At 53.9% G+C, this 13255-nt stretch overlaps 1 protein-coding gene across 2 annotated transcripts in view; it reads left to right on the plus strand.

Annotated features, from left to right (window-relative positions):
* Positions 1–11991, plus strand: part of MAG (myelin associated glycoprotein) — a 16980-nt gene extending 4989 nt beyond the window's left edge. The window contains exons 5-12 of one of the 2 annotated variants that reach the window (XM_003796091.2): positions 2669–2965; positions 3081–3338; positions 4658–4918; positions 8982–9269; positions 9585–9681; positions 10424–10523; positions 10763–10807; positions 11473–11991. In XM_003796091.2, coding sequence (XP_003796139.1) covers positions 2669–2965; positions 3081–3338; positions 4658–4918; positions 8982–9269; positions 9585–9681; positions 10424–10523; positions 10763–10795 — 1334 coding nt within the window. In that variant the 3' untranslated portion in view covers positions 10796–10807; positions 11473–11991. The remainder of the gene's footprint in view (positions 1–2668; positions 2966–3080; positions 3339–4657; positions 4919–8981; positions 9270–9584; positions 9682–10423; positions 10524–10762; positions 10808–11472) is intronic. The other variant, XM_003796090.2, reaches the window with a different exon arrangement.
* Positions 11992–13255: the final 1264 nt, after the last annotated feature.

Below are 13255 nucleotides of genomic sequence, written 5' to 3' on the forward strand. Positions count from 1 at the left end.
ACACACACACCACACTCATACCACACACACTCACCCCACACACCTACCACACACACTACACACTCACACACACACACCACACTCATAACACACACACTCACCCCACACACCTACCACACACACTCACACACACACCACACTCATACCACACACACTCACCCCACACACACACCACACACACACCACACACTCACACACATACACCACACTCATACCACACACACTCACCCCCCACACACACCACACACCTACCACACACCTACCCACCACACACACCACACTCATACCACACACACACACACCACACTCATACCATACACACTCACACCACACACCTACCACACTCCCCCACACACTCACGCACCATACTCATACCACACACCCACTACACACATACCACACCCACTCACACCCCACACCTATCACACACACATCACACACACTCACACCCCACACACCCCACACATCTACCACACACACACCACACACCTACCACACACACACCCACACACTCACACACCATACTCATACCACACCCACTACACACATACCACACACACACTCACACCACACACCTATCACACACACTCACACCCCCCTACACCCCACACATCTACCACACACACACCACACACCTACCACACATACCCCCCACTCTCACACACCATACTCATACCACACCCACTACACACATACCACACACTCACACCACACACCTATCACACACACTCACACCCCCCACACCCCACATATCTACCACACACACCACACACCTACCACACACTCATACCACACACCACACACCTACCACATGCACACTACACACTTAGACACACAAACCACACTCATACCACACACACCCCACACACCTACCACACCCCCACACACCATACTCATACCACACACCTATCACACACACACCACACACCTACCACACACTCATACCACACACCACACACCTACCACACACACTCACACCACACACCTACCACACACTCATACCACACACCACACACCTACCACATACACTCACACCACACACCCACTACACACTCATACCACACACACTCACACCACACACCTACCACACACACATGCCACACACCTACCCCCCCACACCACACACACACCACACATCTACCACACACACACCACACAAAACCACACCACACACCTACCACACATACACCACACACCCATCACAACACATTCATACTCACACACCCACACCACACACCTACCACACACACCACACACTCATACCACACACACACCACACATACACACCACACATCTACCACACGCACACCACACACAACCACACCACACACCTACCATACACTCATACCACACTCCCACCACACTCCCACCACACCCACCACACACCCACCACACACTCATACACATGCCACACACACACTCACACCACACACCTACTACACACACACTCATACCACACACACCATACACCCACACCACACACCTACCACACACACATACCACACACACTCACACCCACCACACACTCATATCACACACCTACACCACACATCCACCACACACACACACCTAACACATAGACACCACACACTTACCACACACACCTACTGCAACACATTCATACTCACACACATACCCCACACATTCACACCACACACCTACCACACATATACATACCACACACCTACCACACACATGCCACACACCTACCACATACACTTACACCACACACACCACACACCTACCACACACCACTCACACACCACACTCATACCACACACCCATTACACACATACCACACACACTCACATCACACACCTACCATACACACACCACACACCTGCACTCGCACCACACACCTACCACATACACTCACCACTCACACACACACCACAGTCATACCACACACCCATTACACACTTACTGCACACACTCACATTACACACCTACCACACACACTCATACCACACACACATCACATATCTACCAAACACACACCACACACCTACCACACACACATGTACTCGCACCACACACCTATCACACATACACACTCACACCTATCACATGCCTTATACACATGCATACGTCACATACTCTACACACACTGCACACTACATGCACTGAACACACTACACACACCACACACTACTCATTACACACACCACATACACACGCACATACCACACACTGCACACACCACACATACCACACACTGCACACACCACACATACCACACACTGCACACTACCTACACATACACACACTCACGTACACACAGGAGGAAGAAGGAAACAAAGCCAGCATGGGGGAGGAGAGCGGTCCTGGAGGAAAACAAGCAGGTGTCATGAGCACACCCGCTGCCTCAGAGTGACAGGGTCTGGAGCCCAGCTTTATCTGGTGGCCTCAGTTTCCCCTTTTGCAAAATGAGCAAAATAATAGCAGCCTCCTAGCACTGCTGAAAGGACTGGGCAGCTCACACTGTGAGGTGCTCAGATGGCTGTATGTCATTTATTTTTACTCCCTCGCTGGCTCTGGGGGAGGGTCACCGAGAGAAGGAAGGTTGAGGGAATCCTGCAGCCCAGGTACCCGCAGAGGAGTTGGACAAGGTGGGGTGACCTGCAGCCCATGCTGCTTCCTCAGCCCTCCTTCTCCGCACCTCACGTAGACACCCCCAACATCGTGGTGCCCCCGGAGGTGGTGGCGGGCACGGAAGTGGAGGTCAGCTGCATGGTGCCGGACAACTGTCCGGAGCTGCGCCCGGAGCTGAGCTGGCTGGGCCATGAAGGGCTAGGGGAGCCAGCTGTGCTGGGTCGGCTGCGCGAAGACGAGGGCACCTGGGTGCAGGTGTCCCTGCTGCACTTTGTGCCCACCAGCGAGGCCAACGGCCACAGGCTGGGCTGCCAGGCGTCCTTCCCCAACACCAGTCTGCAGTTCGAGGGCTTTGCCAGCCTGGACGTCAAGTGTGAGCCCGGGTGCGGGTGGGGCGGGGCGGGGTTGGAGAGGAGGCGGGGGCGGGGCGGGGCCAGGGCTGCTGCACCCGTCCGTCTGCTAACCAAGCCGGGTGTCCCGGGCCTCAGACCCCCCGGTGATCGTGGAGATGAACTCTTCAGTGGAGGCCATCGAGGGCTCCCACGTCAGCCTCCTCTGTGGGGCTGACAGCAACCCCCTGCCGCTGCTGACCTGGATGCGTGATGGGACCGTGATGCGGGAGGCAGTGGCCGAGAGCCTGCTGTTGGAGTTGGAGGAGGTGACCCCTGAGGAGGACGGCGTCTATGCCTGCCTGGCAGAGAACGCCTATGGCCAGGACAACCGCACCGTGGAGCTCAGTGTCATGTGTGAGTCGCAGGCCTTGCTTGCCCACATGCCTGGCAGGACCTACAGTGGAGCCCTAAGGATACGCAAACTGGCCTCGTCCAGGGCAAGTGTATGCTGGGCCTGGGACACAGTTGAGGAGGCAGGTCAAGGTGTTCCTTCATTGTTTCTGCAAGTATTGGTGAATATCTGCTCTGTGCCACTGGTATCGGAAGGCAGGATCAGAAGACCATACGTTCTGTGTCTGCCTCCTGGGAGAGCTTGTTAAATAGTTTCCTAGGGGCAGTCTGGGGCAGTCTCCATGTAGAAGTGGGCCTGGCCCCAGGAATCTGCATTTTATTTTTATTTTTTTAGTGCCATGGTATCATCATAACTCACAGCAACCACAAATGCTTGGGCTCAAGCCATCTTCTTGCCTTGGTTTTCCTATTTTTAGTAGAGACAGGTCTTGCTTTTGCTCAGACTGACTGATCTTGGACTCCTGAACTCAAGCAATCTGCCCAGTTCTTCTTCCCAAGTGCTGAACCACCGTGCCCCCACGGAATCTGCATTTGGAAATGAACCCTGTTGTAGTTCTAGTGGTAGATTGAGGGGACCCCAGGCTTCTCCCAGCTCCCCTGTGTGCACAGACATTATGGGGCTGTCAGAGGGGGCTGATCAGAACAGAATTCTTAGCTGGGAACCAAGGAGAGGCCATTCACTTGTTTATTCATTCACAAATATTTATTGAGGCTAAGTGCCCAGGGCTGAGGATAATAAGACAGCCACAGCCAACATGTTCTCAGCAGTTCCTGAGTGCTTTCCACACACACATCCCCAGAGCTAGGCTCACTGAAGCCTTCCCCCACCGTCCTCTCCAAAACTATAACTACCCTGATTTTCTATCCTCTTTCCCCCTTTATCTTTCTTCACAGAACTTGTCCCCATCTTGCTGAGTATATATTTTACTTATGTAGCCTCTTCCCACACGGGCCTTCTTGAAGCTAGAAAAATGCCTGTCACTCAGCAGTTGTCAGTGAATGTTGGATGGTCATCTCTGTGAGGTTGTAACTATTATCAAGTCCATTTTCCAGATGAGGAAAGTGAGGCCCTGAGACATTAAGACAGGTCCTCATGTAGCTCAGAAGAGGTAGAGCTGGGATCCAAAGGCAGATACTCTGGTTGCAAAGCCCCTGGACTTCTAAACAAGACATCCGGGACAGGGCTGACTTGAGCCACCCTGAACTAGTGGGCTAGGTTTGGGGTGTCTTGCTTCATATTTGAGGGTGGGAGCTGGCTGGCAGAAGATGCACCTTCTGGTTTCTGACCATCAGCTCCCTGTCCTTCATTACCCCTGTCCCAGATGCTCCCTGGAAGCCGACAGTCAACGGGACAATGGTGGCCGTGGAGGGGGAGACAGTCTTCATCTCATGCTCTACACAGAGCAAGCCGGACCCCATTCTCACCATCTTCAAGGAGAAGCAGATCCTGGCCACGGTCATCTATGAGAGTGAACTGCAGCTGGAGCTGCCGGCAGTCAAGCCCGAGGATGATGGAGAGTACTGGTGTGTGGCTGAGAATCAGTATGGCCAGAGGGCCACTGCCTTCAATCTGTCTGTGGAATGTGAGTAACTCCCTTCCACCTCCACTCCCAGGAGGACGGTTCGATGAGGGGCACCTGGATTACTGAGAGATGTCCACGTGTCCCAACGAGCATCAGCTTTGCGTGTGCTCACCAGCAGATGGGGAGGGCAGGGAAGCTGAATTTGCAGCAAGCACATAAGAATTCCATCTGAGTATACTGTGTGCTTTCATCCTAGGGTGGGCTTTTGACCCAGTAGATTTCTGAATCCTGTGGCCACTGACCCTTTGCATGAACTAAATAGTAACCACAACATCTAACCCTGATAGAGTGTCCCTGGGTATAGGCACCGTTGGAAGCCCTGCATCGGGACCCGCTCATTTCATCCTTATGATATCCTTGTGAGAGAGGTTCTAGTACTGTCTCTACTTTACAGAGAAGGAAATTGAAGCCCATAAGGGGAATGCCATTTGCCCAAGAACTCACAGTTAAGAAAAATAGCATAATTTGAGACCCAGGCAGTCTGGTTTCCCTCTTCTGTACTGCCCAAAGTTGACCTCATCCTATGTAATGACATCAGAATACGTTGATGGGGCAATTGTTATGTGCCAAGGACTGTTCAGCTCTGTGGGAGGTCGGGGGTAGGGCTGAGAGGACAGCAAGCTTATTAGTAAATACAGTATAGCCAGAGAGATGAGATGGGTGCACATAGAAAGCTACTCTCTTGGAAATGGAACTCACCATTGCTCTGCTAACCAGCAACTCTCCTGGCCTCCCCAGTGTGGGCAGCATCACCAACCCTCCCCTAGCCCCACTCCAGCCATCTCTCCAGGTTGTAGTGGCCATGCCTGTTTCTACTCTCCTTTCTCAAGCGACTCCCTGCGGAATGTCTCCTCCATGCTTCTATTTCTCCTGCTTCCTAAGCTCCCTTCTGGCCTCTGGCATTCGTCTCTAAATTCCTCCTACTGTGGCCCTCACCATACAAGTTTGCCAGAAGGTTCAAAGAGATTCAATATGCAAAGTTTTCAGCACAGTGTCTGCTATGTGGTTCTTGCTCAGTGCTCTGTACATGGCAATAATAGGTACCTGGTAGATCCAGCTTATTCTTAGAGCGCTGCCATCCATGGCAAAGCTAAGTCAGCCCGCTTCTCAGCTAACCTATCGCCTTCCAATATGTCCCCCCCATCTCTGCCCCCTCACATCACTGCTGTGATCATGGAATGTGGTTGCACAATGCCCTGCTCTCTGCATCCCTATGTGCCCCCTGGGCTGGCTTCCCCTCCTGCTGCACCCTTTCCCAGTAATGCCCCATGCCACCGGCTCTTACATTTATTAAGGGCTGGGAATTTCATCCTCTGCAGGGGTTATCTCGTGATCCTTGTGGCCACCATGTGAAACGGTGTGCATTATTCTTATCCCTCTTTAGTGGGAAGAAAACTAAAGGTCAGAATTCCCAGAACCCATGTAGCTAGGAAGGTTGGCTAGAGCCAGGATTCTTCCAGACCTCTGCCTGCCCCAGCTGTGAGATTTGAGGCTGCTTCACCTCCTCATAGCCCTGGACACCCAAGGACTCACTTAATCTGGCTTCTCTTGAAATCAGACAGACGAAGTTGGAGTGGGTGGTCTGCAACCTGTCAGAGTCAAGGGACATCAGCGGCCTTGTCCCCTGCCCCACTGGCTAGCTCCTCAGTCCTCTCCAAGGTCTGTGTCAAAGTGTGGGCCCTCTGAGAGTGCAGCCCTCAGGCCCCTTCTGGCCACCCGCCCATCCTCCCTCTGGACTGAAGCTTTGCTCGTGTGCTCCCTCTGTTGGGATGGCTCGACCTACGCAGCCCTAAGTACTTGAGTGGGACACACTCGAGCGCCCATCTTTGGGGTCCCGTGGCCCCTTGCCAGTCGAGAAGGATGGAGGACGACAGTGAAAGCAGTTTGTGCACATCAGGACTCCATAGCCCAGGGAAGTGGAGTGGCCTCACCCAGCCAGCAGATGGCAGAGGTGGGATTCAAGCCAGACTCTTCCCATCCCAAACTCCCCTTTCCTTGTCCCTTTACCTCTGGGGTTTATGTAGCGTCAGTCAGTTCAGGGTTTCAGAGTTCTCCCAGGTGGCCCTGGAAGCTGCTGAGCACAGCGGGGTGTTGGCATCACCCCACTGGCTGGGGCAGACATTGTCACTAGAGGCACCACGGGGCCATCTTGGGTAGAATTCAATCTCTTCTTAGTTCAGGCTTGTTATTAATTTATTCTGTGGTGTGTTAATCAGTTAACACTATAGAAAATGTAATGCCTATCTGCCTAACCAGAATTTGGAACCTGTCGTTTTGCCTTCAGTAGATTTAGAGATGTTCGCACTGAGGTCCCGATCCCTGCTGAGAACACATCTGCTCATGGATCCCCTAGCCCAGGCATCCTCAAAACTATGGCCCGCGGGCCACATGCAGCCTGCCTAGGACACTTATCCGGCCCGCCGGGTATTTTTGCTGCTGCTGTCTGTCCTGCTTAGCAGCTGACTCATCCTGGGGCCCACAGTCCAGCCCTCCAACGGTCTGAGGGACAGTGAACTGGTCCCCTGTTTAAAAAGTTTGAGGAGCCCTGCCCTAGCCCATTACCGTCACTGGCATATTCTTTTTGACTAGAAATTGAGATCAAGCAGGCTATGTGGGCTGAGGGTCTTTTTCCCATGTATAAGTGAGTTTTAGTCAGAACCAACCAAGAACCAGTGCTCAGTCTAAGTGAGCAAAGGAGGGTGTCAGATGCTCCAGGAGGGGAAGAGAACAGCTAAAAAAGAGACATTCAATGGTGTAATATCATTTCTAACTTTGGAAGATGAAAGACAGAAAAAAAATAGTACTTTTTTGGGTAGTCAAATGGCGGCAAAGCAAAGCTCAACAGAAGGGCCTTGGGTCGAGGGTGGTGTTTGGTGCTTGTGGCAATGGGGAGTCCAGGGACATGGCAGGAGGGGAGAGAAGCTGAAAGTGGCAGCAGAGGCTGGGGGGATGGGAGGGAGATGGTGCAGGGCCCTGAGAGGCTCAGAGCTGTGAGGACTCAGACCAGAGACTGAGCAAGCCAGCTTGATGGAAATAAGAGACCAAATATGTCAGCATGTGACATGGGTGGGGACAAGTGCTTGGGAGGAAACCTGAGTGAGACGGGGAGTGAATGAAGAGAGGGGCGAGCGCAGCTCCCTAGGTGTGCAGAGAGGGAAGCAGGGCACCCAGGGAGCTGCGCCTGCTTAGAGACCTGCAGGGAAGCCAGGGCATCTGCGGGGTCAGAAGAAAGTGTTCCAAGGTGAAGGACAAGTACACAGATGCTGTGGCGGGAAAGAGCTCTGTGAGTGTGAGAAACTGGTAAGGAAGCCGGGGGTGGGGGGAAGAAGAGGGAATGTGGTCAGGGCCTTAGGGGCTTTGTGGACCAAAGAATTCGGATTTTACTCAAGGGACCCAGGGAGTAATCAGAGCAGGGAGCAACATACTTTGATGATGCGCTTGGTACAGGTGGACAAAGTTAGAGCACGTAAGAGATGGTGGCAAGGGAGAAATGTCCTCATCTCTGCCACACAGCATCCCTCCCAGGCTGAGCCTGAGACTGGAGTCGCCCACTTTTGGGGTGACTAGGGAGGTTCCAACAGGGAATGCCCCAAACTGTCCTGAGATGGGGTTGATGCGGATTCCACAAGGAAGCACAAACCGGTAGGGTGATCGGCCCAGGGGTTCATTAGGGGACCATACAGAGGTATCCTCGCAGATGGCGAGAGAAAGGGATGTTCTGCTCAGGTGTGTCTGGCAGGAAGCGTCAGGGCATGGAGTTTGGATGAGGGTGCCAGGAATGTGGCTCAGAGCCAGGGCTGGTTTCTTTCAGTGTTTTGCACAACAATCTGAACACTTTTATCAGTGCCCGGGAATGTTCAAGGCTCTGAACCCCACAAGGAAAACATGCAGCCAGCCAGGTCACAGAGAGGTCAAGGTACTCTGTGTTTCTCAGGACGGAGAAGAAAGTGGGGGAAAGTGGCTACTGCCCCCAGGCTTGGCCTTGCCCTCAGCCAAGGGGTCTCCTGAGGTGCCACTCCGTGCTGGCTCCGGGCCACTCTCAGTCTCCGCCTTTCCCTCCCAGTTGCCCCTGTGATCCTCCTGGAGTCACACTGTGCAGCCGCCCGGGACACAGTGCAGTGCCTGTGTGTGGTGAAGTCCAACCCAGAGCCATCCGTGGCCTTTGAGCTGCCCTCACGCAATGTGACAGTGAATGAGACGGAGAGGGAGTTCGTGTACTCAGAACGCAGTGGCCTCCTGCTCACCAGCATCCTCACGCTGCGGGGGCAGGCCCAGGCCCCGCCCCGGGTCATCTGCACCTCCAGGAACCTCTACGGCACCAAGAGCCTGGAGCTGCCCTTCCAGGGAGCCCGTGAGTGGCTTGTCCCAGGGGTGGGAGCTGCTCCTTTCCAAGCTCCCCATGGCTGACCATCAGATTGGTAAAATGGCCAGATTCCCCTTCCACCTGGTAAGGAGAGGCTGCTGGAGTTTGCCCACAGTTATGAGCCCCTCCCCTGGGACCTCCCACAGCTGAAGGGCTTGCAGATGGAGCCAGGAGCCTCCACTAGCCAGTCAGTGCAGGGATGTGTGACTATTTCTACTATTACCCCAGCATGTCTCCTAAGAACCCAGGTGTCCTCACCACCACCAGCATCCCTGAGGGTGCCTGGGTCTTCTCTGTCCTCAGACCGACTGATGTGGGCCAAGATTGGGCCAGTGGGAGCCGTGGTTGCCTTTGCCATCCTAATTGCCATCATCTGCTATATTACCCAGACACGCAGGAAGTGAGTGGCAGTGTGGTGATGAGGCGTCTCCCAAGGGGGGTTGAGGTGGAGTTGGAGCTGAGGATGGGTGAGGGAGGCAGGGCTGTATGTAGGGGGAGGTCAAATTCTGCTGGAAGAATGGCCAGCTGGGTGGGGCAGAGGGCTCCTGCAGATGCCGGCCGCTGTTGGCCAGGGCCTCAGCTGAGCGGTCGACACACACAATTCATTCCCTGCCATGGCCTCCCTGTCCCCAGGACATCTGCCTGGCATAAGTGGGGCGGGAAAGCCCAAGTACCCCGCAGCCACAGCATCTGTTCCAGTTGGTCCTAAAAACCCTACAGGTGACACAACTGTGGCAACAAGACCCACTCCAGCCCAAACCACACCCACCTAGTTTTCACCCTTGGGGCACACGCGTCAGCTGTCCTGAAAAGGAGTTAACCTCCTTGCTCCATATCCTGGTAGCAAAAGGGACAGACAGACCCAGAGCTCATGAGGGAACCTAGAAAATCCAGACTGGGGCCCTAAAAAGTGGCAGAGACCAGGGACCAGGTCCTCAGCCAGGGCAGGAGCCCCAAAGGCAGGGAGTGACGGCAAGAGGAGGTTGGTCCTTCCAGGAAGGTTGTTTGCCCATCCTAGAGAGTTGGGTGGGAGCAACTTTGGGGTTGCATGGGCCCAACTCTTAAGGTAGACAGGGGTGCATAAGGGGAAGAAAGCAGGAGGCCTAGGAAGCCCACTGAGGTTGACATGTCCTGCCCTGCAGAAAGAATGTGACAGAGAGCCCGAGCTTCTCGGCAGGGGACAACCCTCCCGTCCTGTTCAGCAGTGACTTCCGCATATCTGGGGCACCTGAGAAGTATGAGGTGAGGGCTCCAGAGCCCTGCAGCCCCAGGCTAGCTGGGGTCCTGTGAGGCCAGGGAGTGGGGGTGGGGGGCAGCCTCTCAGATAGGAGAGAAATACAGTGGGAGGGCTGGGCCCGACCTGGAGGCTGGGGAGGAGGTGTCCAGGCTGAGGCTGTCTGTGTAGGGGGCTATGGGGTGGGGGCCAAGGGAGCCCTCACCCTCCCTGCCTGCATCTGTGACTGCATTTCCTTCTCCAATAGTCCAGAGTGGTCTCTACCCTGGAAACCCACTGAGCGCCCCCGGAGGTAGGTTCCAGGGGCCTCAGTGTGCCGGCCTCTGCGCCCTCCTCGGATCTCGGGATGGGCATGCCTACGTGTGTGTCCCTGTCAGGCGTCCAAAGTGGTCTCTGCTTAAGTCTGGCCCTGCCCAGCAGTCCTGGCCTTGTCTAGTCAGTCCCTTTGCTGCTCCCTCCTGTCTGTGGCCACTGTCCTGTGTATGCGTCCAAATGCCTCTGGGGTGTGAGGGATGGAGAGCGCGGGTTGCCCATGGGACCTCCCAGGGTGGGAATGGAGACCATGCCAGATGCAGTAGGTCCAGGGGTAGACCTACTGAACCAGCCATTCCCCCAAATTTGGGAAGGTGGGAGCCCTTCTAGGTGTGTTTGATTGGGAAGATACTAGGGATTTGATCTGGGAAGGTGTTAAGGATTATATTGTATGCTCCCCAAATTCCTGTATGGAAGGAGGCTCCCGAAGAAACCAAATCTGTGGACACATTTCAGGCTCTGCAGGGAGGATGGCCTGAGCCCCCTGGTGGCCATGGGACTCATTAGGCTGGTAATCTTTGAGAAAGGACATTCACATGGGGCTCCTGGGTTGAACTCAGTAGCTATGCGAATACAAACACTCCAGTCTTTGCATAGGGAGAAGGCAGGGTCGGGATCCTGCTAATGGGTAGTTTCTCCTCACAGAGCGAGAGGCGCCTGGGATCAGAGAGGAGACTGCTGGGGCTTCGTGGGGAGCCCCCGGAGCTGGACCTGAGCTATTCCCACTCGGACCTGGGAAAACGACCTACCAAGGACAGCTACACTCTGACTGAGGAGCTAGCTGAGTATGCTGAAATCCGTGTCAAGTGAGGGAGCTGGGGGCAGCCCGCGTGGGCACCCCCCCTCAGGACCCTCGCTGGCCCTCACTGGCTGTGGGCTCACTTCTTCCCTAAAGTAGTGGGGGGGGGAGCTAGGGTAGGAAGGGTATGGGGCAGGTGACAGTGACATCCGGGGGCCTGGCCTCCCCTCCTCCCCAGCTGCCCTCCCTGCCCGCACCTACACCCCACATTTCAGCTCCCCTCTAACCTCCTTTAACCTCATCTGTCTGGAGGGGAGCTCTGTCTGTCCGTGTTATTTATTGCTACCCCCTGCCTGGTCATCTGCCCCTACACCTGGCCCCAGGGCCTTTACAAAAGGGACATGAAATAAATGCCCCGAAGCCAACTATCAGTCTAGTTCCTTATGTTTTCTGACCTGTCCTTGGAGAGCCTGCCATGCCAAGTCTCCAGAGTGATCATAGAGTTTCTCTTTGCCCTCTATTGGGCCCTTTTGGGGACAAAAGGCTCAGGGACTCTAGCTCAGAGCCCTGGCTGATGGCCATTAACTTGTTCCCACTCTAAACTGGCAGCTGTGGTTGGGTGATTTCACATGACAGTTCTCATTCTTGCATCTGTCATAGTCAGGTCACCTGACAGCAGCCAGGCTTGGCACTCATACATGGCCATGGCTCACTGAAGGGGTGGGGCTCTCCAGTTGCCACAGTCTCCACCATTCCCTATTGTCTTACCCAGCCCCTGCAGCTCAGGGTTAGAGCCACCAATCTAGGTGTGTTGTTATGGGGTGAGATAAGGGCCACTGACTGAAATTAGAATTTCAAAAAGGAGTCTTTTATTGATCGCGGGGCTGTCTCAGCAAAGTGAGAGAGCATTGAGGGGTCTGAAGTTGGGGTTTATCTAGTCTGAAAGTTGGCAAAGGGCCAAACAGGTGGGCTGAAAGTTAGCAATTAGAAGCAAAAAGAAACATGGCAAAAGAAGCAAAAAGCAAGCACGGGGTCACAATGACCCCTTTTACAGATGCGAACCTTGCAATTTAGCGGTTTAGTCAATAGGTAACATAAAGGACAGTTAGATAACAATAAGGTAACATAATGCAGATCTAGCAACTAATGGATAAGTAACACAATTTGTCACAGCCCTTAGCTCATTAACTTTCATCTTGACAGTACTTGGCCCATGCGTTCTTATCTTGTCCTGCTCCGGCCTGCTCCGGCCTGATCTAAGAGTAATGGCGCCTGTCATCATTTCAGAGTTATGGTATCCTCATCTTTTTGTCCTTTCATCTTTTATCTTACACAGCCCCTTGGTGCATGTCGGTGGCAGGCGGTATCCATCTTTGGGGGTGATGAGGCAGCTGGCACCCATGAGGCTGCCGGAACCCATCTCATTGTGAGCCCGTGTTGGTTTGACTGCCAACCCTTTCTTTTATGTTGTGCTTTGCAGCGTCAACCTGTCAAATGTCACTGCATTTTGGTTGGAGAAACATTATTAAGTGCCTGTTGCATACTGAGCAGCTGAGAAGGGATCCCCGGGACAGCCCTGTTAAGATAAGGACACCAAGACTGGGATCCCAGAACTAGAAAATGGTGCGGGCAGGTCCTGGACTTGGTTCTTCTGATTAAAAATGCACTTTTTCTGTCCGAAGTTAGAGA

This window comes from Otolemur garnettii, unplaced genomic scaffold (assembly GCF_000181295.1).
Source record: "Otolemur garnettii isolate 467f Iridium unplaced genomic scaffold, OtoGar3 scaffold00100, whole genome shotgun sequence".
Taxonomy (NCBI): domain Eukaryota; kingdom Metazoa; phylum Chordata; class Mammalia; order Primates; family Galagidae; genus Otolemur; species Otolemur garnettii.